At 61.4% G+C, this 27019-nt stretch overlaps 1 protein-coding gene across 1 annotated transcript in view; it reads right to left on the bottom strand.

Moving 5' to 3' along the window:
• Positions 1–27019, bottom strand: part of LOC119100626 (uncharacterized) — a 112611-nt gene that overhangs the window by 42853 nt on the left and 42739 nt on the right. The window contains exons 4-5 of the mRNA XM_037223703.1: positions 23161–23362; positions 5995–6141 (exon numbers count right to left, since the gene is read on the bottom strand). Of these exons, the coding sequence (XP_037079598.1) occupies positions 5995–6141; positions 23161–23362 (349 nt within the window). The remainder of the gene's footprint in view (positions 1–5994; positions 6142–23160; positions 23363–27019) is intronic.

Genomic DNA, 27019 nt, shown 5'->3' with positions numbered 1-27019 from the left:
CGCGCGCTCACCGGGCGCGCAGGCGGGTCTCCGTAACGGGGCACCTCCGTCCACACGCGGCGTGACTGCCGCACTCGCCAAGTCCGTCACACCGGGCGTGACTAGCGTGACACTGTCCACACCGGGCGTGACTCTGCTGCCCACACCGGCGCCGGAGCGGAGCGGGGGACGGCGACCGGTCGGCCGGCGGCGGGACTGACGACTGGCCGCCGGGCCGCGGCCGGCTCGAGGCCGGCGCACGGCTGTCCCGGGGCCCACTCACCCACCAACCCACCCACTTCGGATATGTGGTTCCCCCCCCCTTGCCCCTCCGCCGCACGGGAGCTCCAGTCCAGCACAAACGGGAAGACGTCGAGACGGACGGATAGGTAAATCTGTTCGCCTTGTCTAGCACAACAAACGGACCGCGCCCGGACAGTCAACGAGAGCATGGAGTGGGAGACTTCTGAAACAAACCACCGGACTGAAAGACAAGTTTGCAACACTGTATATGTCTCCATTTACTGGTCAATGCATAGAGGTATGCACATACATCGCCGTGCTGAGCCGACTCCTCTGTGAACCTAGGCTCAGCCGCCAGACCACCGATGACGTAGTCACAGGGCAGTTCGCTGAACGCTTTTCAACCATTCCGTGCTAAATTGCGCCCACGCTTTTTGCAGATGGGTTTCGCGCAAGCGCCCTCATAACGCTGCAGTAGTACCCATTACTGGTACTTATGAGCATGGCATGCTATAGTAACATGTCCTGGACCAGCTAACACATGTTGTGGCTCAAGCATTCTTTGTAGCCATTACGTCATCTGAATAAGACTTGCACAATGGCCTTGTTTATTTACTGTTGTAATCAAAATTCACCGAATTCACTAGACCACGCGGATACATTTACAAACATGGTTTGTGGATCATAAATGGCCGCAAGTTTGACGAGAATGATATGAGTATGCATGGGACAGAATACGCGATGGCGCAGCACGGCGGAAAAAGCGAGCACAGCTGAATTACAAGATACATGGACCAGGTGTTCTGTCAATAGGCTTGTCAATCAGACACCAACATCTGTTCACCAACGGAGGCTCACTAACGCCTTGGCAGTTTGCTAATCGACTACAGACCACCCCGCTCAGGGTCAGCAGTTTCAGGCTGAAGGCCATTTCACCACAGAGCACGAGATCCCTCGCTCTTCACATGGCACCGGAGTCTCCACGCTCTTCACTTGGCCTCCGAGTCTAACCAAGAACACTGGCGTTCGTTCCCGGTTCGCCGTCCCGTCGCCGGAGACCGGACGAGCGGGACTGCTTGGCTGTGGAACCGACAGGTTGCCCGCCGCAGCCCTCCGCCAGCCCGTCCGGATCCACTGACGTCCGGAGACGTCCAGCCCGCCCGCCACTGAGGTCAACCAAGAGACCTGGAGAGATTTCAGGCCGGGTCTCAGGCGGACCTGGGGCTACTTTCCACCCCCTCCCCCTCCCCCTCCCCCCACACGAAGTCAGCCTGCGGCGAGGCAGGCTGCCCGCGTCTGACACCGAGCTCGGACCCGAGACGGACCTTGAGGGCTGCTCGAGCGGACCCAGGCCGGGTCGAGGCCTCCCTGCGGCGTCGCTGAGTGGCGCGCCGTCGGTTGCGCCGTCTGACGGCCGATAGGCCGCTGACGCGGAAGCCAATGCCCACGTGTTTGGCTAGAGTCCATGTTTGACCAGGAGAGGCGTGTGAGACGTGCAACGGCTAAAACAATGGGCCAGTTTTGCCCCGTCATAACGCGCCCCGGGGTGCTGGCGCTGGAGGCCGGCCAGCAGAAGACCAGCACCTCGTCGACGAGGAGATCTGGGAGGCGAAAGCGAAACCACTACGTGGAGAGGTGAAGGTCAGTTTTATGTTGAGTTGCTCCAATGGCCACGAGCAGACGGGCCGGATTTCCGTCCGGATGCAAAGCACCACTTGAGTTTGCCGTGGAACGAAGCGATTTCTCCATCAAGGCAGAGTTAATGCATCAAATCAAACCGCGCATGAATGCCAGTCGGAGATAGTTTCTTTGCCAATCTGCCCGCGCATGCCGGTAAGCCGTGCTATGTCGGTACGAAGAAGTTATCGCAGCGGTCAGCGCGGCCGGCGCGGCTCCCACACGGCTCCACTCACGCGCAGGGCTTCCGTGATCGCCCACGTGTGCTTCAGGCACGAGCGGTCCGACGTGTGGGGCCTTGAACTGCCCGCCTCGATAAAGGCCCCGAGCACAGCCAATCAAACGCGGCACGTTTGGGCGTCCAACGGCTCAGCCGTCAAGCCAGCCGGCGGGGGAAACAGCCTGAGCTGTCCGCCCGCGGCGAGGACTGGATCAGCTTCGCCCAGGGCGGACGTCAGGCAGAAGCGTCCCTTGCAAATCAACAACAGATTAGATCAACAGATCAACAGATTAGACTACGACGTTTATCGCGCATTGCGCGGCGGCCAGGTCAAGTCAGGTCAGATCTGGTAGTAAGGTCAGATGGCTTAGCCCGATGGGTTCAGAAAGCCGGAGCAAATCAGGTCAGGTCAGGGAGTGACCGCGCAGCATGCGCCACAGCCACCAGACACCATTACCTGTCAAGTCAACCACCTCGATCTTGACCTGCGGTTCCTGCTTGGCCGCATGACCAGTGACGCAGGGGTGAAGGCTTACGTAGAACTGCGACGACGACGAATCTCGAGCGACCTGCATGATCCACCACGTCAGCTGGCGGGCTCGCGCAGAGCTGCGGCGCCAACGAATCCTGGGTGACGGCGCGATCGGTGACCTCAGAGGGCAGGTCCACGTAGAACTGGGAGCGACGCCCCGGCGCAGACATGACTTGCGACTCGCTCGATCTGTCCGCGACGCTACCGCCGTCCGGCGCCGGGGGCAGTGGGCCCTTCCGCGGTGTTTCGTCAGCGTCGGCACCGATCAAAGGCGCAGTGGGGCCTGCCGTTTGCGGTTACCGCGGGATGGCGAGCAGCAGGCGATGCATGGCGACCAGTGTTACGGAGTTCCCTCTATCTTTACCCGTTGGAAGCCACACCATCGGCAATTCACGCCTGCGTTACATCAGGCGTTTTCCAGACCAGCGTAATGCTGGGAGGTGACGGCCCGATGGCGATCTAATGCCGAAATCGAGCGTAGTATTTCCCTCGCTGACGTAACGACGCTTACCTCCAGCCGTTTAGAGCTCATATATCATCCAATCCTATGATTGGGAGGAGGTGATCATGGGGTCTGGTAATCCCATGGCTCTAGCTGCACGGACGGCACCACGCCGCGACGGCCCCATTGGCGCTAACGCGCTGAAATACTGCGAACTACGCCGCCGTCATGTCCGCCGCTGGTACCGCCAGACGCTCTGAATCACAGGATTGGCGGCGAGGCACGAGTGCGCCCCCGCAACGCTCCAGCGTGTCACGGTCGCGGAGTCGCAGGAGTCCGGCAGGAGCTTATCCCGCCGACCGTCCGACCGCGAGACAAGCCCGCCACGACGGCCGCCGAGTCGGCAGGTCTCGTGGAACGGTTACTTATAGTGTCGGACACCAGTTGTTTCAGCCCGGCCTGCGATGTCTTCGAGTCTTGGTCTGCCAGGTGTCTGGGTCTTGACGCACGAGGTCTGACGCTCGGTGTGACAGGCCTTTGACCCCGGTCCAGGGGCCTCGCCGCGCGCGACGCCGCTCGGCTCCTCGTCGCCCCTGTTCCACCACTGAGCTCGCGCCGAGGCCGAGCGGACACCAGCCTGATAACGCGGCCCCCGATCAGCCGCGGTTCCGGAGACCACGAGCCCGGTCCGGGCCAGGCGCCGCCGGACACAGCGGCACGGCTCGACTGTCGGCAGGGCGCGGCCTGGCACCCTCCGCACGCGCACAGCACCCACTCAAACAACCCGAGCCAGCCGCCGGGACTGTAGGGGCGTCGTCGTATACGCCGGCGCCGTGCACCGCAGCAGCAGTGGCTGGGGCTGCGGCGCGCATACGGACGCGGTGCACATCGCCGCGCCGCCCGCGCATTCGCCCACTCATCTATCAGAGGACTGATAAACGGAAAGATTGGGATCATAGGTTAAGTAATGTACCCCGTCACCAGCAGGATGATGAAATGCCTAACAGGAGTTAAGTATGACACAGCAACAGATACATCCGATTAATGCGGCTCTGCGGTCGGGAGAGGTGTTGCCTGCATGGTAACACAGGTTCTGCACCGTCGCCAGGCGAGCTGCCTGCATTGGACTGACGAATGCAGAGTTCGCGCGGAACTCCCACAGATTACTTTCAGCCGCTGCCAGTAGATGTCCCCGCGAGCAGTGGCGGAGCACAGCCGACCTTGCAGGTCGAACACTAGCTCCTAGATGGCACCACTAGTGTCGCCGTGCGTCATACAGTGGGCTTGCTGGTTGCCACCAAATCTAAAGACACGGGACCTGAACTGGCGTTTAACATAAGCTGAGCTATGAGGTCGACGGTCTATAGGTGATACGGGCGGTCGCTTCTCCGTTCCGACCGGACCGTACCGACCCGTGGCGTGGTGGCCGTGCCCGGCCGGCCCCGCACGGTCGCAGGGAGGGAGCAAGGGCAACCCACTGCGGGTCAGCTGCGCGGGTAGAAAACCATGTACGCCTAAGCAGCCGCGGGGGTGTAATTGCACAGCAACGACACGTCAACCGTTCGAGTAGCGTGATAGGAGCCCAGGAGCCGGAGCGTAGCAGCCAACGGAGCCTCCTGCGCACAATCATTTACAGCACAGGGTGTGACGCATTGCACGGAGGAGCAGAGGATCATTCCGACAATGAGACACGCCGGACCCATAAGGCACTCGACGAGAAGCAGCCTTCTTCCGACACTGGTTCCGTCTCCTCCCTAATGGTGCACGATCTCGTGCAGCATCATGCATAAGCGATCCCATAGGAGAAGTGATACAACCTCCACCGATCACCACCGGCGTGTGAGGTTCAGGGACAGCTGAGCGTGCGAGCCGACGCCCGCCCACACAGGCCGGGGCGCGGGTGAGAATGCGGCTCAGGGTCGCCTCTGCGTGAGACCCCGCACTCACGCCAGCACACGGACATCGGCGGCCGAGCTCGGGTGGGAGCGAGCCCCGCTGAGAGCCGTCTCGGCGTGTAATCCGACACCCACACCCGCCGCCAGACCCTCGCTCCGGTCCGCAGCCGCTGCCAAACAATGCCAGGCACGTCATCCGGATTTGCATCCGAGGGATGCCAAATTTCGCCAGCGCTCCCGCGACCTTGGACCGCATTTTTGCACAATGGCTCAATACCTAATGTAAAGGGCTGGACTCAGGGGGAAGAATATGGTGGCCCCCGTCTACATGTCTGGCCAATACCGGGCACCAAGCGCCCCTCTCCGATGACCACCTCGGTCGTGACCCCTCCCCAGATAGGTCGTGACCCCTTCCTTGATAGGCCGTGATCCCTTCACCTCGCTCGTGACCCGCGGCGTGCCGCCGTCAGCGTGTTTCGCACACGAGCTGGCGCCGCAGACATGTTGCGATTGGACGGCCTCCATTTGATATTGCCTTTCAATGGCCACGCTTGAAGTGGCGTCATCGGGGGGGGGGGGGGGTCTTCACCTCCAAGTGCGGCACGAGCCGAGTGAGGCGGCGGAGCTCGAGAGACCACCGACCGCCTGAACGTGACGTGCGGCCGGTTCCAGCGGGGCGGTGCCATGGGACCGTTAACGACAGGTAACATCGAGAAGGCAACGATGCATTGCGCTCGAAGGATTGTCCACCATCGTTGTCAACCATGCTTGAAGTCGGGGATGCACCGAAAACCGCCGACTCCCCTAGTATGCACGTGAGCTGAACGTCGGTGGTCCCACCTCAGTAAGCGCAAAGCCAGTCGATATTGTCCATGCTCAATGCGCGCGAAGAGAGCCGGTTGACGTGATAGCCCATTCCCATTGCGCTCACATCGCATGCGAGCTTCGTCCACATCATCAAAAGACCCAAAACCGACCGTGGAGGGGAGCGGCAAAGGTAATTTACCTTTCTGCGTCGAGTTGTCGCTGGCGGGCCGTACACTCCTGAAGTCACCACAGGCCGGGTCGGGGTCACAGAAGGTCGGCGAGCGCGCATCACCAAAGGACCGGCTGGGCCTGAGCCTCTCGTGAGCTCGTGGTGCAGCCGAAGGGCCTGGCGTACGCGGAGGACGTGAGTGATTGGTTGGAATGCGGTCCTATGCCGCCCCCCCTAACCCCTTACCCACGACGCCACTACGTTATCGACCGGAAAAATCGAGATGCTCGAGAACGACGAGGGCGTGACGTAACACCGTTTGAAAAACGCGTCATTAGCCTCTAACGTTCGCAAGCGACGACACGACAGCACCAGCAGCGATAGAGCAGCGCTGGCCGGCCGTGGCGGCCACTCCGTGTCACGCTCCGACGGGTGTTATCTCGCGCTCGTCCGCTGTCAGCGCACGGCCCGTCGGCTGGCGAAAGTGAAAGTGGCACGACCGGCGTGAGGCGCGCGCTGCTCGTCAGCCGACGGCGCCAACGTCGTCGGCCCGTGACCGGAGGCACGAGACGAGGGCGCGTGACGGGCCGCGTCACGCCGGCGTCACTCACCGCGCTCGTGGCTGCGACGCACGAGCGAGCTCCACATCACGACACCCGGCCGCCGGCGGCGCGAGCTCTCGGAACACCGCCGCCGCCACGGGCTGGAGTCGAGCCGCGCGCGCCGGACTCGCTCTCGATCGTACCAGCGGCGGGACCTTACGAGCGGAGGAGTCCACGGACTCGGCAAGGGACTCCCGGGACTCGACGAGACGGCTTGGCGCAAGGAATCACTGTCGAATGAGCGCGAGTCGCTCTCATCGAGCACCGATCACAGTTCGGCCGTGGTGGCGCACGCGACGGAGGGGCGATGATTCACTTCCGACGGGTACCACATTTAAAGGTCAGACGGATGGGGGTGGCGGTGCGAGCGGTCAACTGCCTGAATGCAGCGCTGGAGCGTCGCCAACGGCACGACGTGGCGGCACAGAGAGGACTGCGGCATGCCACTCGGCCGCCTCAGGCACAGGAACCGGAAAATGAACGTTATCTCGCGGCGCGACCCTGCGGTCCCAGCAGCGTCCTCTGTCCGGCGCCGCCAGCTGCGGCCCGGGCCGCGGGCGGCCGCCTTTGCAGCCGCGGCTGAGCCAGGCTCCGCCGGGGCGCAGCTGTGGGGACGGCGCCCCCAGCCGGGCCGGGGATCGGCACGCGGCTCTGACGGCACGCAGGCGAGGTCGGCTGGCTTCCCCGGCGGCGGAGCGGCGGCAGGGTGTTGGCCCCGCAGCCCAGCCGCCGCGTGGGCGGCGCTCGAACTGTCCAGTCCCGTCGGCACCGACGAGGGGCCGACGGCAGCGCGCGTCACAGCAGTCGTCCGTAGGACCTCGACGGCGGCCGGCGGCAGGAGCCATGCAAACGCGAATGCCACGGCAAATAAGCGTAAAAACTGACAAGGCGAAAGCACGCCACGGAACTATTAACAGCATGGAGCACTCTCGTGTACTGCGCCGGACCGACATCCCAGCCGACTGATTACGGCGAACACTGTGCTTTAATCTCGACGCCGGTGACATCAGCCCTCAGCTAACTCGGACAGCTTAACCGACGTCTGAGGGCGTCGCTGCGCAACATGCGAATATGAGCGCCAGACTCGCAGCGTTGTTGCATCGTGATGCAAGCTAATTGTCCACTCTAATAACTTCTCAGCATCATGCTTATTTCGCCAAATTGAGCTTGCGTCACGCGCATGCCTGCATGACGACAGAATTTTAATCAAATGATGACAGAGAGCAGTGGCATGGTCTTCTGCCATGCGAGCTGGCGCTCCGCCGTTGTGTCAGGCGGTCGTTAATTACCGAGCGCTCTTAAAGCTCGCTGACAGGATAGCGCAACAGAGACGGTGCGTACCCGGCCATTCATTGTCGGCGCACACTCATTAACCATGCCGTCGCACGATTACCTCTGAGAAGCTGTGCCTCTGGCGTCACGCAAAGCAATCGCACCAACCGGTCTGTAAAGTAGCGTCAGGCAAGCCAGCATTCAGAGCTGGACTGGGCCCAGCACCAGCAGACGGGAGCCGGGGTCTTTCGGCGGCATGAGCTTAGGTCTCTGAACAGTCTCGTCTTCTCAAAGAAGGGTTATTGTGGTCCCACCTGTAAACCGATTGTCATTTCTCATCCTTAGGGAGTTTCCTCTGAGTTTGGTTCCGTTCCAGCACTGCATTGTGTATAGCCAAGCAGATGTCACGCAGTTTCTACCGAACGAATCACCCCAGTGTTTGACGTCTCTGCTAGGGGAAATCGATTCCTCGATCAAAGCCGAGACGAACGTTTTGTTAATTACGCGTATCGGCAATACACTTTTGATCACTGGGGGTACAGCATCACAAAAGCAAAATACAATGCGGGGTACAACGGACTCGTTTAGTCCCACGTGTTGTCTAGTTACAGTTAGCCGCGTGTCTTTTAATGTTGACGCGCTCATGCCCGACAGTGTCGTGTGACAGAGCGGTGGCATCTGCGCCTACCGTCCGTACCTCTAACGGTCCCGCCTCGACCGTGTGAAGTTTCTCCGAGCCTTCGTGAAACTCCACTCCCAGTTTAGACTGGGACCGGTCTGGTGCCAAATCACGGCCGAGTATTTTGATCGAATGTAAACAGCTAGCTGTCTCTAATCCTTTCCCTCGCCATCTGCCGTCGGTGCGCCGGCCGAGCGTCGTCTCCGACCGCGATCTCTCCCCGTCTCCAGGGAGTTCACGCTCGATAACGCCGGCCCAGCCCGCATACCCGTCGATAAGTGACGTCCATTGGTCTGCTACATATCGCCCGCTGCCGTGGCGCTAACATGGAACGCTAACTCAGCCGAGCCATGGTATTCCTCGGGGCGACTCGAGACGTCCGTAAACAAATTACATGAACTGACAGCAACCTCAGATGAGATCTTACTTACACTGCATCCACAATGAGAACAGCGCCGCTCCCTGCCTAGCCGCACGAGGCGCGTATGAAGGTTGCAAAAGGTTCTTATCGATTACCAATAACGCACGTGAGTTGTTTTGCTTCCGCTCGTTTATAAGACGGGCTTCTGGACAGGTTGACCGACACCACGGTTCGGCCTATTTTCGTCGCGCCGGCCGGCAGCAGCTTCCAAGCGTCAGTGCAGCCAGTGGATCAAATACACCATCACATCACGGTCGAGTGCTCGCCGCCGCTGCCGCCGTTGGCGCCCGCACGAGCAATGCCCGATGTCCGGCAGATGCAACCTTCTCCCCTTCCCGAGCAACCCCGCCCACCGGCGGCGGGTACGCCCCCCCCCCCCCCCGCCAACGGCATCGGGAGCCGAGAACCCCCTGACCTGCTCAGGTCGGCGACCCGACCGGGCCGCCGCTCCGCCGCCGCCGCCGCCGGGTGAGTCAGCTCACGCGCGACACGTGTTGACAGTTCGACGTAGGCACGGCCGCCGGCGTGGCCGGGCCGCGGGGAGGGGGAGGGGGAGGGGGGCGGACGCACCGGGCCCGGTGCTGATGGGCCGCCCGCCGCCCAGCAGGGGCGGTCAAGGCCGGCGGGTGGCGGTGTCAGCGGCACAGGGGCGGCGGTGGCGCGCGTGAACGGGGTCGAGGCAGGTCCCGGCGGGTCGCGGGGTCACTGTCGGCCGGTCGGCCCTGGCACTGTCCCACCGGTCGGCATTGTCTCAGGCGCCGGCCGCGGCCGGCTCCCACCAACTGGCATTGTCCCGTGGTCGACGTGTTCGTTCCAGGAGCCAGTTGCACACGCGGCCCCCCCCCCCCCCCGCCGCCGCATGGGGTACGATATACGCGCGATCCGGCTGCTGCTGTCTTGTTACCGCAGACCCATTACCTCCAGACTCTCCCCGCCAAACCCGGCTTGATTCCCGCTACGCGTCCGCCTGATGATGACGATGTTCTTCGTCAGGCCGTTCTCACAGGCTGGGACCGTAGCCGAGGCGCCTGGTGACGCTGCGGCCCAGGCCTCTGGCGGCCACGTCGGGAAGCACGCCGCGCACTGGCTCGGCCGGGCTGTGCACCCCAGCCGACCGGTCGCAGGGGCGGGCGCTCCCGCGCGCAGGCCGAGAAAGTCCTTGCCGCCACGCTCGTTGAGTGCGCGGGCAAAAATCCATCAGCGCGGTCGGCGCCTGATGAGGCGGCCGAGCAGGCCGTGAGAGTGCGCGTCACAGCCGGTTCACAACTGGGCCCCGGAAATCGGGACGAACGCGCGAATTCGCCGAGTTTCGAAGCCGTGCACCAGTCACGACTGAGTCGTCTCGAGTGGGCGAACCCAATTTACTGAGAACAAACCCACACCACGCTCGCCGCCCAAAATCAATTCCGCGCTGATCTCGCCCGCTGAAAGGGTGGCTATTTCGCCGGTCTCAAACCCATAATTGTCGCGTGTTGAGTGGTGACTCACCACATCGGCGCGCACAACGGAGCACGTCACCCAGGACCTTTTGAAATTAGCGGGCTTATCAAGCGCGGAGCGTACAAAATCAACAAGCCCCGAATCAACAAGGCCCCGAACGTTGAGCTGGGCCCGAATCAACTACAAACACTCGAATCGTGAAAAGCCCCACCGCCGTGGCACTCGCTGCCGTGGTGCTCGCTACCGTGGCGCTCGCTACCGTGGCACTCGCTACCGTGGCGCTCGCTACCGTGGCGCTCGCTACCGTGAAGCTGGCTGTAGCTGGGAGCCTGCGGCGAGCCTGAGCCGACCTCAGCTGTACTTACCGTCGGTCGCCTCTCGGTCCGGCTCTGGCGCGGCCCAACTCGGCCGCCGTATGCTGCCGGTACAACCGTCCAATGTGCGCTGGCAGAGTGGAGCGCCGGTCCCGGCTCTTGGTGCGCGCTACCAGGCGGGCGTACAGCTGGCGGCCGCGGCTCCGTCCGCACGTGGCCGGCCGTGTCGCCGCCGCCGCCTCCTCCCCGAGGTCCGGGGTGCGACCGGCGCGCGGCGGCGTGCTTGGCTCGCGGTCCGCCCGCCCCGCCGGGCTGCAGCTGTGTCGCGCCGCCTGCGGGGACTTGAGCACGCCCAAACACTTGGTGAACGACTTGGGCAGCGAGCGCGAGTAGCCGCCCAGGCTGTCGATGTAGGCCTGCACGCGGCGCCGCTCCATGCTGCTCTCGGGCAGCCGCGCCGCGTGCCGCACGTCCGAAACGTGCATGCCGGCACCGGTCACGTGACCCGGCCGACCAATCGGCGGCGGCGGTGGGGGCGTGCGCCCCTCGCCGCAGGGGGCGGATCCGGAGGAGGCAGTCGATGCGCAGGGCGCTCCGCAGCTGCCGCCGGCACACTACCGACCGCACCGGTTCGGCGCGAGCGGCGCCGGTGCAACGCCGCCGCGCGCTAGGACCGGAACCGCGCACGCCGCGTCGGACGTCGTACGGCACGCGAGCACGCGTAATCGGCACTGTGTGTGCGGTGACGGCGGGGGGCCGTAGGTGAACGGGCCGGCGCTGCCGCTCACGTCAGCCTGCGGTTTCTCCGCACGGACAGCATCTGCCAAGCCGTCGGCTCCTGACTTTCCCTGCGGCGAGCCGGCCAATTCGCTGGTGATCGGCACGCTGTGGCAGGGACGGCGGCTAGCGTGCGTGGATCCTCTCCCCGTGGCGTGGGCTCCTCGCGCGCACGCTGTCAGACGCGTTACAGCACTCGTCGAGTTGATCGTAGGCAGAGTGCTTGTCCAATGACGGTTCAAATGTTTGGCTCACTTGCCGCCGTGGAAAGCAGTACACTGATGGACAATGCCCGGGCTAGTTAATCCAGACGCAGTCCGTAAACCAGCTGCCCTCAATCCGGCACAGCCGCTGGAAAAGCTGCAGAAATCCTTCCCGTCCGCCGCTCAGTAATACCGCGCGCCACAGGGCTCAGTCGCTCTCACGTTACCGCACCGACGCACGTGACACGACAGAAGCCCCGTGCAGCACTCGCACCACGCACGCTCCGACCGGCGTCGGAGGCGGCGCCGCTGCCCACGCTCCGCCCGCGCGCCGACTGAGCGGGCCGTCGCTGGTCCGCCGTCACCGGTCCGCCGTCACCAGGCGCCGCCGTCCGACGCAGCGTACGCGGCGACACTGGGCGGCGGCGGGCGCGCCGCGCTCGCCGCCGATCCGTGTCAGCGGCGGCAGCGGCGACCGTCACGGGTCGGCGACGCGGCACCGGGCCGGCCGGCGGCGCGCCCGGGCCCCGGCCGGTGCCAAACACGGCGCGGTGCGACGCGACGGGCGGGTGGCGCGCTCCGCGCCCACCGCCACCGGGGAACGTCCGCCTTTCAGCCCGGCGGTACGGAAGCCGGCCCGTCCCGACGGGGGTGTATCACCCTGACGTGGCGGCGAAGACTGCCGCGACACACGTGACTGGTGACGCGTCGACGCAGCTCAGTCACGTGGTCCCGGTGTGGAGCCGCCCGGGGTGCCGACGCGGACACGCCCTCCTCCCCGTGATCCAGTTAGGCCGCGGCGGGCGCTGACGCGGACGGCGGCCGCAACTCGCCAATAGTCGACGTCCCGCGCCCGGGCCCGCCGACGGGCCCGGCCGAACGTCGGCGCCGATGCAAACTTCGGGAGCGGCGCGTGACAACGAGCGGTCCTCGGGCCAAGGAGCGGCGAAATGGGAGACAATCGTGACGCGGATTAACGAGCTGGTGGTGTCGGCACGTTCTCTAAAATGGGTTATCTGTGCGTGAGCGACAGGTAAGACGAGCCGATGAATCAAAAGATTTTGATCTTTGAACCATCCGATATGGGTCACTGAGCCAGTCGACAAGGGTCACTGATCCTACCGGCACGGGTCACTGAGCCATCCGATATGGCTCACTACACCAACCGTCATGGATCACTGATGTATCCCACAAAAAACCTTCACTGTCCGGCGATGTAAATCGCGGAGTCGTGGCATGAGGCGAGAAAAACCGCCCTCTTCTTTATTCTTGTCACATAAGACTCGTACACAACACCCAAACATTGATCATCGCAAGATTAAGCCGACTCGTAAAGAGATCGCAGGAAAGTTCAGGACGTGCAAAAAAGGGCAGGCTGTGAATACGATATGATAATATATAACTAACAAGGCAATCTACGGCGAAAATAACATAAATACAAATGTAATGATACGTAAGTGTAAATGGTTCTCGCACTGGTCGCTCAGCACATCACCCAATGTTGGCGTTTGGTTCTGGTTTGCAAACAAGGCATGTTCAAAACTAACTTCCTACGTTCTGAACCATGCGTCCGGGACGAAGCAACCTGAGATGCGCTAGCAGAGCCTCGAGGCTCGGAGGTTAATTCCATCAAGGATGGAAATGCGATCTCCCCAGATATGTTACGGGGATTCGATGCCACAGCCTGAGGCAAAAAAAACTTCATATGGCAGCACCAGCGATCTGGCCGGCCTTGATGTGGAAAACATCTCTCGACGTTTCTAGACGTTTCGACGAAAACATCGCAAACGGTGCAGCCCTGGAGTACACTACACGGCTGCAGGCAGCACCGGAGCGACTCGAGGGGACGTTCGGCAGCCGGCCGTGTGTCTCAGTCGGCAGGCAGGCGGCCGGCGGCACAGCACCTGCTGACCGGCGACCGGCGCGGGCAACACAGCCGCGCGGCGGCGCCTGACCTCACACGCGGCCCCGACAGAATAGCGGCCGCTGCCGGGTACCGAATTCGAGGGCGCTAACCCGTGCCTGGTGTTCAGCAGTCACTGCCCTGCTCTTGCGACTCCCGGAAAGGCCCCGCTCCTGGTCCGCCCGTCGTTTCGATCTGATAAGCCCACCAGTCGGCCGCGCACTGCCTCTGGTCGGCGCGCTGCAGGTGCCCAGGTGACGTCAGCACGGACGTGATCGCGTCGACAGGATGCGCCGCTGGCAACAGGCGGGATCGTGGCATCGCCACGTGTCGGGTTACCATCCCCGCGTCGGCCGCGGGACGCGCCTGGAGGCAGACATTCCGATACCGTTTGTTCGCCAGCCGTCAGCAGCACGCCAGCTGTCGGCGGACACGGCCAGCCCACCTCCGTCGAGTGACCGCTACTTTGCGCCCGGCGGTCCTCACGCTCCTCGCGGCTAATTCCCATGCATTAATGCCAGTCTAATGAGGTTTTTCCTCCGGCGACCTCCCGCGGCGTCCAACCGTCGCGCGGCCGGCGCCGGTCCAGGGGGAGGCGGAAGCGCCATGTCCGTCCCACAGACGGGGGCGGGGCGGCTCGCCTGGCAGAGCGGCGCGCCCAGCGGCGGCGGACGCGGCGCGGACGCTCGCGGCGCGGCAGGAAGCGGCGCCGACCCGGCTCCGTAATGAGCTGCGCCGGCGGAGATGCCTGCACAGGCCGATCGTCTGGAGCGATGTGAATTTACGACGCCAGCTGCCGGCCGGCCGCTGGGAGCTGCCAAGGTCACCTGGTGAAGGTGCGCGCCGGCTCGACCCAGAGCGGTTGGCGGCTCAGTGTATCGCGGCATCTGTCCGTCATCCAGCCTGTCAGCCGACGCGGCGTCGGCGGTGGCTCACCATATCGCCACGTCACATCTTCCGCCGCGGCTCCAGCGGCGGCCGCCCTGGCCGCCGGCCGCCGGCCGCTGGAGCCGCCGGAACGTCCAGTCTGACGGTCGGAGTTCCGGCGTACCGCCACACGGCCAGCCGGCTCTCACGGAGTAACCGCTGTACCTGACCCGTACAACCGAGCGCGGAGGACGGCGGCCTGCCACGCCTGCCAGGGGACACGCGATCCAGAGCCGCAGCGCCGCACGGCGCTCTCAGACAGCACGGCTGTGACGCTTAAGACCATGTGCTCCGAGCTAAGAGCAGGATCGTCGGCCCAGTGGCAAAGAACAAATGCCCTATCCCTGGTGCCGTGAATGCTAGCGTTCGCGGCCAGGCCCTGCCTCTCACCCGCACACTGCAGGGTCGCCCTGCTGCAGCCAGTGCACTGACCTGCTCTCCTGGGGACATCGAAGCGCAGCTGGAAAAATCATTTGCTCACGACCACATGTCGAGTCGAGGCTTGATTCCCGCTACCGGTCTGGTATCATGTTGCAGAAATATGTCGATGCCTCGTAAAAAGCAAAATAAATGATCTCGTGTCTTTCTTTTATTGCACATAAAACCATCCATTGAATCGTCTGTCCCCAGCCCACGCTCTGTGTAATCCTCCCGTCGGCCTGCGACCGCCAGTCGTCCGCTCCTGTCGAGCGTTCCCTGACAGAGCCCAGGGCTCCGGCCCATCCACGCCGCGTGCCGTCTGCTCCCCTCCCGGCGGCCGGAACACGCGCATTCCAGCGCCGCCCGCCGGATGGGGTTCGAAGCCGACCGACACACCTGGCCGGCGCGTCGTCGCTGCCGGCATACCGGTGGCGTGCCGCGCACGAACCGAGCGCGAACCGAGCGCGAGCCGAGCGCGAGCCGAGCGTGTACCGAGCGCGAGCCGAGCGCGAACCGAGCGCGAACCCAGTGCGCTCGCCGGGCACGAGTTCTGAAAACAAGCACGGCCAGCTAGGGGGGGGGGGGGGGCACTGCGGAGTGGGCCCAGCGAGTATGGCTGTGAATCGCGAGAGAAAGGCCGTCTCCTGCCACGCGGTCGGGGGTTGTTCTTCCTGATGGGGTGAAAGATCCCCAGCTGAAACGGGGGTCGCCACATCGGACGGTGTCCCGAATGCACGTTGAGCCGTTACGCAAGTGCATGGCTGGATCGGTTGTAAGAAAGCGGAATTCGCCAGTCGGCGCTGCATGAGAGGAGAAATCGCCGTTCCGGGCAATCGATTTAGTTCGACCGACCTTTGCACCGCATGGGAACCGGACTGAGCCGCGCCAGATGCGCGGATCGCGATTCGCTTGCCGGCTCAGTGACCCGGACAGGAAGCTCTCGGTTTACCTTTCACCGCGAGCGCAGCCCACGAGTGCAGGCAACACAGCCGGGGTCACCGACCTCACCCCTGGCGGCTGGGACCGGGCCCGGCCGCTTCCGTGTGACGGACTACCCGGCGCCTCAGGCGACTGGGACCGGGCCCGGCCGCTTCTGTGTAACAGTCTACCCGGTCTTGCCATCCGCAAACACCGAGGGCAAGGACTAAATCCGTTGCAGCTCCTTTCATCAGCGACACTACTTGTCCATTGCCCCGCAGGACGGCCTCACAGCCGGCGCGTGCCGCGGGCGCCGGTCCGCTCCCCGGCCCTTAGCCGGCCCGCTCTGCCAGACTCGCGGTCGGTCAGGTCCTGGCTGGGCACACTGTGCCAATTGTGCCTCGTTAGCGCTCAAGTCGTCGGCCAGTAACTCCCCGGCCACTGTGGCGAGGCTGCGAACGGGGCCGCGCAGACAGGCAGAGGGTGTAGCGAGGCGGAACCGTACCGGGCGCCACTGGAGGCTGGGCGGTAGCGACTGGAGGCTGGGCGAGCGCTGCTGGAGGCTGGGCGGGCGCGGCTGGAGGCTGGGCGAGCGCGGCCGCCAGCGCCGCCGGAGGTGCCGCTGACGGACCCCCGCCGGGCCGGGGTGTGAACTCAGCGGTGACGCACGAGCTGAAATAGTCTGCTGTTGTTGGCGAGCGCGAAAGCGCCGCTCCGTGAGAGGACAACGCGCCACGCAGCGCCGGTGGCACGCCCGCCGCCGCCGCGGGCGGGGCCTTTGACCGGGCCCTGGCAGCCACCGACCACCGTCAACATCCGGCGGCGTCCTCAGAAGCGCCAACGGCGGCCAGTTCGTGCTTATCGCTGTGATTCAGCTGAGAGGCTATCCTTCCCAGCTGGGAGTCCGTCTCTTGGCAGCTGCGACCCGCCCTCAGACAGCTGTGATTCCGTATGCTGACGACGAGGGTACTTTTTCTGGCATCCGTGACCATTTTCGCGGCAGCTGGGGTGGCGCTTCTGCCTGTTTGGACGGTTTGTATCGCATTTGGAATGATTTCCTTCTGGCAGCAAGTCCTACCCCTGACGCTCCAGCAGCTGCGTCCAGTCCCCTGGAAACTGAGGCGCGGTGCAGAGACGCCTGATCATTCCTACGCCCTCGTTATCAGCGCTGTGGCCGCTGATGCTTCGGGAGACAGGACTGTTTCAATGTCATGGGCCATCGTGGAGAGGGCGGGAAGCGGACCGGTTATGGCCGGACACTTCGGCAGCGATCCGGGCGCCCTCCATCTGCCTTCCGCCTTTCTCGCCGCTCCTGCGGCCAGCGACCACCCGCAAGGTCTCAGCGACACGAGAGACTGGCATCCTTCGGACCGCTGGTCCACGCGGTTTGCTCGGTCCGCTGACGCGGGACACGAGGGTAGTGTATACTCCCCAACAGATGCCTGTCACCACTACCAGCAGCCGTCGGACAGACCTGTCTCATGTCATCACAGCATATGCTGCATCGCATGTCCCCACATCATGCCGGTGTTCAGCGCCCGAGTGAAGGACGACAGGGAGCGTGAAACGTCCCCTCACCACGCCAACATGGTCAGCGTACAACACAAGGAAGCGTGCGGTTTGTGCCGCATGCTCTACCGACAGCCTGACTTAACCAGCTTCCAAGTCAAGGTCGGCTTGAGAGCTGGTTAGTGTGGTCAAATGTGGCGCCCTTACAGCTGCAGTGTGCGGCTGCGCATGCATTATGCATGCCTCCTACCAACAGCAAGGACACATGACTTGCACTTCGGGTAAGGGCACACGAAGTGCATGCGCCGCGTAAGTGCAAACCATAAGAGCGCACGAGCCGGCATAGATTTGCCAGCCAAGTGAGGGGTACCACCACCCTAACTCACGGTTGCCCGTGTTATGAAGCACTCAAGGTCATGTCACATGACTAAAATATTCATCGACATGACCTTGCTCTCACTAAGCGGCCATTGTCACCGCCTGCATATCAATAAAACAGAGATTAATCGATGCAACGGAACACGACTTCGAGATACAGGGCAGGAGCGGACTTACTCCCCGGAATTCGTTAAGCCGGTCGTGATTAGTCTATGCACGTGCCCATTGCATCTCCCGCTGCTTATCCATCCAGTGTGGGGACGTGTCTCTAGCGGCTGGAGCTGCCAAGCAGACGAGACGCTCCAACACGAGCATCACCCCGGCCGTAGAGAGACAGCGGCACGGGTACAATGCGGTGAAAGATGATTCCGCCGTTTTTCACCCGGCTTCGCAGCGCCATATCAGCTTTCCATCTTCTGGAGCGAGGCGGACGATGACGAATTTCACGGGTTTTGCGCCGACAAACCCTTTTCCTCGGCGCTCCGGGTTTCGCACCGCGGGGATCTCCGTCGCCGCACGCCAGCGCTCCGCGGGACTCCGTCGCTGCCGGCGAAAGCCCAGCAGTCTCCTACCCCCCCCCCCCCCCCCCAGGAGGCCGACAGAAGGACGCGTCTGCCCTCGGATCTGCTGCGGCGCGGTGCTGCCTGTGTTTCCTGCGAGACGGCGGCGATTGCGTGCGTCGGGCGGTCCAGCAGACGCCGCCCGCGGTAAGGCACGTGCGCCGCACCAGAAAAACGCGCGGCTCTAACGGACGCCCATACGCCCCAACACGCTCAGACGGCCCAATCCATTCCGGCGTTCGGGTAAATGGGCTGGCGTTTATTGGTGTGTGCGCCGTGCGGCAGGTGGTGAGACGGTGGTGGGCGCCGCGGACCGGTCACGGCGCATGCGCACAGTGGCTGCAAACGCCTCCACGCCGCATATCGCGCGGCACGCACAAGCTTTTTCCCCGGCGGCACGCTTTCGGTCGGCCGTTGCCCCACAATCGGTGCTGGCACAGTGCCGGCTAATTGGCGTGACGGCTCGTGCATCTGTATCGCGGTTTCCGCAGTTCGAGCCCACAACCAGCCGCGGTCCCAGGCACCGCCCAGGGTCGGTTGGCCCACATCTCGTCCACTCAACCGAACCGGCACACTGCCGCACAGTGTGTAGAAACCAAACTCAGGAACCAGTCGCCAGACATCGATGTTCGTTGTGCAATCGCCCAGTATCTGTCCCATTTGCTTGTCTCTATCCCTCCCGGGGCTGCGAGGCACATTTATGGGGACCAAACCTGTCCTTATCTATTTTCCAGCGCTTCAGAACCTTGCCATGAGTTTGGGAGACGCCTGGAAGGTTTCAGTCAGCTTGGCACGGCTCATGGCTCGTCGATGCTTCAGTCAGACAGGCTCAGTCGGGGTTCCGTGCCCGGCAGGTCAGTCACAGTCAGTGAGCCAGGCAAGCAGATCAACGGCAGTGCCATGGAGAGGCAGAGACCACTTTGGCACCGTACAGATGACCACGAATCAGCCGCAGACGACGTCTCCTGGTTCCATGTCGGTACTGAATGACGCGGCTGAAGTTATCAAACATCGGGCAGTGGATTGGCGTGCTTGTCTGGAGAGCGCGGCTGCGGTGGAGGTCGCTGGACGTCCCTGCGCTGGCTGCGCCCAGTTTCTGTGTTATTAGTGGGCCGTCTCGCTGCTTTGTATTCCTGCGCCGTTCCCAGCCAACAATCGATCTCAGATATCAGAAAGATCGTACACTCTGATGCCTTATTCATCCAAAGGCTGTTCAAAAAGCAGGTCACTAGCGCGTTAGTCACAAGAGTTGCTTATAGATTGCTCCCAGTGTCATTGAGCGTCCCGTCGTCTGTGATGCTGGATCGGCTGTCACCACGACCAACTGAGTTCCAGGGCCGTAATGCTCACGCCGCAAGTATCCGGGCCGTCACCATACACGGCCATTACGACTGGTGCGCCACAGCGGAACTCCCCGGTGTTCAAACCCATTCACTGCACCGTTATGGAGTTCGCCGGAATATGTCCGCACAAAAACCCACGAGAGCCGGCCGGAAACCAGCTAGCTGAGGATATGTGCATTGGACCTGTTAGTGTCTGGCCTCTTGGACTAGTTCGCTTTATTTGGTCCACTTTAAAGCCACTTCTCTCCATGCAGAGGCGAGAACAATGACGGCGTCAGCCTGGCCCAACAAGTACTGGGCTCGTTCCGAGCGGAGTCGCCCGCTCCTGCTGGACCCGCCGCCGACAGCGCGGCCCGACTACTCGTCCGCGAGCGGCGCTGACCGCCTTACCGGGCTTATCCCCTGATCAGCGCTGGCCCAAATCCGCGACGAGGAGCGCTCGTCGCTTCCGGGCGGCTTCCGACCGGCGGCGGCAAGCCTGCCGTGGGAGCCGGCCCGCCTCGTGGCACGCCGAGCCGGGACGGGCCGGGCCGGGCCGGGCCGGGCGCGGCCGCCGCCGCCGCGACAGCACCACACCATATGGACGGCGCGGCAGACGCTAACGGGCCTCCCGTTCCGCCGGAACGGGCCGGCCGGACGGCGGTTCTGAGCGCCACGGGCCGGAGTACGCGGACCACAGAGGGACATCCGGCGTCAGGACGAGAGAGGAAGGCATGGATCGGACGCGGACTGGACAACAGAGCTGCCCCTCCCCCTCCCTCCCCCCCCCCGGCGCCAGACCCGACTGGCGACTGTGGAGGGCCCCCGACACACCTCACCTGCAGCGTCAGTTTAACTTGGTCAGTCGGCATTGGTATTTCGAAACAACTCTACATGATATCGATGGTAGTTCATGAACTACGGATGAAGCATTCCGCATCTTTGAGGGATTTGATCCCGACCCTCTCCCAATGTTTCAGAGCTTTTGCATGGGCCTATGGGCGCTTGTGGACCAAAATCGTCTTCACGTTGTAAATCTCAGACGACCTCGAAACGATGCTAGGTTAAGAAACAGCCAGTGTACCCAGCCAAACCAGTGTCCGCACGATGAGAAAATATACTATTCACCTTCAGCGATGCAAGGTTATGTTGCAATGCAGCGAAATGTCATAGTGCAATGTCGCACATATTTCACCGATTTTGTTCATGGGATCACAGCTTAGTCGTAAACACAATGTGTTATCTAACTCCTAGGCACGCCAGGTCCTTGTTTAGACCACCTCGGTCTGACTGATAGTACATCTGCCGTGAAAGCTCCGCATAAAGACGCATTAGACCTTGATCCCCATCTGTACCAAGGGAGTGGCACACCGGATGCAGACCTTATGCTCGGCGGGCCCCTGAGCGTGACGCTTCGCCACGATCGAGGCGGGCCCCTGAGCAGGACACCTCGTCACCGTCGAGGCGGCCCCTGAGCGTGACGCTTCGCCACGATCGAGGCGGGCCCCTGAACGGGACGACACGTCACGAGGCGGCGTCTTCTACGATCGGACGATCGGTTGTAATGACACCCAACTACCGCTGGTTACGTTTGTTTGGAGTAAGAACGCAGATACTTGCTTACCAAAATAACAACGGATCGTGGGCTGTGATGACTGATCTATGTGTGAGAGGCAGAGGAATGGTGCGGAAGGTGGGGCTTCGGTCAATGACGCAACATCTTAATTAGGGACAAGGCATTTGCTACTGACCGTGCACGAGCTAATTGATTTCATTGGGTATATATTTCAAGTCCTCGATGTCCTTCGCTCCGGGCCACCATTGAACTTATGTTTATTGTGTATCAATTTTAGCCACCATGCAAGACTGACATACAAAATGCATGTACTACCTTTCAGTCAGCATGGAAGAACAAAATTGAAGAAAATATCTAAGACTACGCCCTGGCGCCGCCGTCAACAGCCCTGTCATCTAAACATGAACGATAATCAGATTGGGCGCGTGAACTATTCTGAGGTTCCAGCGGCTCCAAACAGCCTGAACAACCGATCCAATTTGCGTCCAAGCCCTCCTTGCCCAGTAGTTTTCGACTGTTTGGTTTCCAGCGTGCTCTCTTTGGCCGACATTATACATAGCATTAGTCTATCCTTTACGGAACTTCGTCACCACGTTGGCAGCTTTGCCTCGTGAGCCATCCAAGCATTCCCATCTTGTAATACAAGGCTGGAGGAAGAGGCGAGAATGGTCACCTTATCTTCCTATAAAAATCACCTTATCTTCCTGCCTCGCTTGGCGTCCACGAATGGCACGCTGGAGCGGAGTCATACACACAGGGCTGTGTTGATCGGCCGCATGATTTTGGCACTCGAGAGAGGACATTCCTGCGTATGCCAAGGGAAGAAGGAAATGGAACCAGCATCTGCGATTTGCTTAAGCTACATAAGAATGCTTATCGTAACAACCATCTTCCATCATGTTTGAAAAGCGTAGCTCACAACGGTGTGTTGTTGGTACAGAGGCGAAACTAATCAAATAAATGTTCGGCATGCAAATGTCATTGTACATCTATTCCTTCTGTGTAGCGCTATAGACAGAATGCCGATTTTTTAGATGTTAGGATGCGGCTACATCCCTGCACAATGGAAAAGTTAGGTCATCACTCAGGACCTGATTCTGTTCGAACTCTTCAAACCTAGCGGCAATATCTACAAACACCAGAGCACAACTCAACCACTAGATGGCAGGGTAAGGCAGCCGACATAACGTCCCCGAATAGGTGGCGCAGCATGCCACTGAACATCAGGTGGCGCTAGTATCTCCAAACACGTGCAAACCGTTGGCAGACAACAAACCCCTGTGGCTTGTTAGAAGATCATTCATTTTGTTTTTTTTGGGGGGGACTGCTGCTAAATGGCGTGCATCCTCTTCAGACACAATTGCAACTGATACTTCCGAACCAACGGGATTCGGCCACCAACGCTTTTATGGTGTCACATTCATGGAACAGATACACGACGCGAAGGATTTGGAGCTGTTCGGATGGCCGCCACTTAGCCAACAGCTGTGCTACACTGAGGTGATTCTGGACGGGTTAGAACGTTCACCAACAAATGCCGCCACTACGGTAATAAGCGTAAAAACTGTTCCCACCGTTCGTCGCGGTGAGCTGGACATCGCTCCACTGGCCTCGGGGTGGACCCCATGACTATCTTACCGAAAGTTGAATGTGATATCAACCGATTTACCCGCAACGTAACCTAGCATGCCGTGCTACTAAGATTACAGTTGGTCACTCAGCTGCCGTGACCTTAAGTTCGCAAAGGTGATTCACGAGATATATTCAAGGCCGTGTCAGTGCGCCCGCGGCACTGATCCACGGGACAGCGAGCAGAGCTGATAGCCTTGACCAGACGATAACGGTGGTGACAACGCCGACGGGACTGCTAGAGCTCTGGTGACACAGGAGTATCACCGGCACCAGCAGGGACTAGCCAGCACCGGCTGGACTAAGATCAAGTCGAACCCAGCACCAGCACCAACACAGGACTGACCTAGTGCTGACTGTCGGCTGAAGAAGTCCTCTCGCAACGACTGAGTCTCGCTGATGTCGTCCTCGTCCAGCTCGTCCTCGTCCTCCTCCTCCTCCAGCAGGGTGGGCGGCGGCGCCATGTCGTAGCCCCACTGCTTGCGGAACGCCTTGCTGCCGCCGTCCAGTCGGACGCGCGGCAGGTCCAGGAACAGCGAGTCGCCGAGCTGTGCGCACGGGTGGCCGAGTCAGCGGCCGGATGGGGTCACGGCGAGCCTGAACAGCTGGCCTGGGGCCGGTCAAAGCGAGAGTACAGGAAGTTCAGCGGGTTGAGGGGACGAACTCGGGACCCCACGGACCAGGAGCCCATATGTTGAACGGTACGGGTAGGTACTCGCAGCAACCAGCACATCACCCGATGGCAACAATCAGTCCACAGGAATGCAGCGCGTTATGGTTGAATGCATCATATGGCCGCCAGGCGACGGCTGAAGGTGAACTGCTTGTGGTGTAACGCTGGTGATCAGGGGGTGAATGTATCGTGAAGACAGGCGCGAATGCTGGTTCGCTGATCGTACAATCCCCCGCCGGTGTACACTGTCACGAGGCATGCCGCATAATGGGCGGTGTGACGCGTCCGCTGTCTCGTGCGGTAGAACGAGCACGAGAACATTTGTGGGCTTTTCAGACAAGAATGCCAGCATTTTCACGGCAGTGCCATGACAAATAGAGATTAAGTCGCAAACTCTCAAGATGAAACTGATGATACAAATTCTAGGTTATTAGTTAGTTAAATATACATGAAATTCTTCGGTGCTATAGACAGCTGTATACATGTATATCATATATATATATATATATATATATATATATATATATATATATATATATGCATGCATATTATCATATAAAAAATTGTAATCAAACAAACATGCACCTCATCGTCTTTCAGCCCATACTCTAACTCTGGCATGGATGTAGCAGTGCCGGTGGGTTGTTTGTGTGAGCGACGCAAGACCTCAAAATCTGCGTCGTCCCAGGTACACGAACTGTTATTTGAGGCAGGTTAAGTGGCACAGCTGTGTCCAATCCTCTTACCACCACAAAGGAGCTGCACTGAGGTGACAGTGATATGCAGGAGGGAGGAGACGCCAGCGTGCACACACGTGCGCCACCAGCGGCGCGGATCCACACACCCTGCCCCGCGTCTGTCCGCTGGGACCGTCCCGCTGACGCCGGCCGTGACCACGGCACCTCCACCGGCTTCAGATCTGCACAGTACCTCCCAGAAGTATGAAGCCGGGCCTCATCCATGCGCCACATCCGTTCACGTGGTTTGATACGTTTCAGCACATAGCAGACCGATGCAGGCTGGCCGTGTGAGGGCACATCTCTCACATCTCTCCGGACATGCAGCACATGTACTGTGCTACACACACGACGAGCGCGCGAAGCCCGCTAGTGCGCTACATGCATGCGAACATCGAAACAAAAGGTGTAGCATCCATTCCAACATACCACTTAGCACAACCAGCACTGATTCGCGGATGGCAGGGAGGACATGCCGCAATGACGTAAGCGTTGCGTTCAGTATGCGAGTCCGATAGTGGTATAGAGACAGCCAACATGCTGCAGCCATTTCCAAATCATTGACACCGACGTCGGGGTCTCCTCCAGAGCCCAGCATCTCGCATGTTGAAATAAAAACTTGCACCACACCCGTATCGACGTCGACCTTCGATCCACAGATGCCGTACATTTTACGCTGCAAAGGCATTTGTCAACACCGCAGCGCTCGCGGGCCGGCGAGAGCAGTCGCGCCGTAATCCTGAGATAAGCCTAACACAAGCGGACGTGGGCACACGGGCCGCTCCGCTCGCCGTGGTAAATGCCGGTTCGGTCCGACAAAGGCGCCCTGACGACGACGGCGTGACTGCGATACCGGTGCTGACACCGAGGCTCGACCACACGCGCGACTCAGCCGTCCCGGCCGGCGGCGGGACGGCTGACGTCTGACGGCGCCGCTCGACCGACGCGGCGGTCACCGCGCCCGGGACCGAAGCCGGGACCGCGGCCGGGACCACGGCCGGGACCGCGGCCCCCGGGATCGGAGCCGGGAACGCAGCCGGGACCGCAGCCGGGATGCCGCACCCGGGACCGAAGCCGGGAACGCAGCCGGGACCGCAGCCGGAACCGCAGCCGCAGCCGCCGCCGTTGAGGAGCGCGCCGCGCCCTGTAACCGCCCGCTGCAGCGCCACGCGCGCGCGTGAGCCGACCGCGCACTGCAGCCGCGGCCGAGCCGGGGTCGCCCTCTGCACGGTGCAGACGGTGCACAGGCGACGGCGGCGGGCCCGGCCGCCCGGCCGGCGTAGGCTCGCACCGTTACAGGTCAGCCAGCCGAGCCGGTGCCGCCGGCCGGGGGCCGCGGGACGTACAGGAAATGGATCCGCCGAGGGGAGGTGGCCGGTTCAGACGGACGGCGTTTTCGGCTCTCGTGAACAAACGACTGATCGGCGATTCGCGTGCCTCAATTAAAAATCACTTTTTGTATTGTCGCATCGCCAACCCGAGAGGAGCGGAGGAATGACACGCGATCCATTGAGGTCACGGCGCGGTGAGGGATCCTGCCGACCATCCCGGCAAGAAACTGTACCGGTCGCCGTGGCATTAGCTTTCCTTTTGCGAAGCGGCAACGCACCAGCTGCCAGAAAACCCAGGCTAATTCTAACGAGGCGTTACCTCTATAGTGTTTTCTGTCATTCACTCACAGCCAAAGGCGGGGATCTTAGACACACCAGAAGCGTAGAAACTGAATCAGTCAGAAACCAGGAGCACCGAGCGCACACCTTCTGCAGAATCAATCACCCGCTCTCCGTTGTACAGCCTGTGTGCGACGTTCACTCTTTATCGCGCTCGGGTCACACCGGTCAGCTGATTATTCACCGGCGCGGCGGGGTGCGGCGCGCGTGAGAACGCCGCCGTCCGTCGGCCCGGCTCCCACGCTCCGGCGCAAATCACGCGGGCCTGGCCGGACCGATCCGCCGAAAACGGGCCTATACTCGGGAACACCGAGCGCACGGAGCTGTTCCGCTGTGGTTCCTTATCCGTCCGGGTCAACATGCGGCCGCGCCAGTCGCTGCGTGCGTTGTGAGTCAGTGACATTGAGCGTGGTGCAAAAGGTCAAGTTCACTTCGCGTTCAGAAACGCGATGTCCCGCAGTGTGGGAGGGAAACGTCGGGTGTCCGCATTTGAGCACAAAACACAGGAAGTCGTGTGCAGCTTGGGTCGAATGGGACCGAAAAAACGCCGTAATGACCATTGGTGTTGAACAATGGCCGGTGCTGACAGTGCCCACAGTGCGCCAGGTCATCGTTCATTTCCAATGGCCAAAGAGCATACGACCGGCGTGCTGATAAAACATGACGTCAAGTCGCAGCCCATCAGTGCTCCATCAAGTAGGAGGACGTGTTTGGAGCCGGAGCGAGCTGCGTGGGTGTCTCAACACTAGATCCATAAACAGTCGACAAGCAGAGCGAGTGGCCGCAGCCCTATAAAACATATAAGCGTTCTGAGCGCGTTAATTTATGCAGCGTGCCTTGTCATGCTCATGACGGCAGCAAAGTGCCTAGATCGTGAGAGCAAAGTACCATTTCCACACTTGCCGTCTAGAAATAAAGTCATAGACCATCCCGGTCTGTGATTATGATAGGGGAAGTTCGCACCATGAGGAAAAAGTCCAACGACGCCACGTCATTCATCCGCAAAAAGATCTTGACGCAAGCCCGGTTCGGAGGTCTCCTTTCCTCGCTGCGCAGTACGTTGCGGTTTCCAAGCCCCGTCCGCCCGCCTCCGTGGCTGCCGAGCGGCGGCAGCAGCCAGCGAGC

Source organism: Pollicipes pollicipes, unplaced genomic scaffold (genome assembly GCF_011947565.3).
Source record: "Pollicipes pollicipes isolate AB1234 unplaced genomic scaffold, Ppol_2.1 Scaffold_4881;HRSCAF=5763_pilon_pilon_pilon, whole genome shotgun sequence".
Lineage (NCBI taxonomy): Eukaryota > Metazoa > Arthropoda > Thecostraca > Pollicipedomorpha > Pollicipedidae > Pollicipes > Pollicipes pollicipes.
This window is presented reverse-complemented; position numbering and strand designations above follow the sequence as displayed.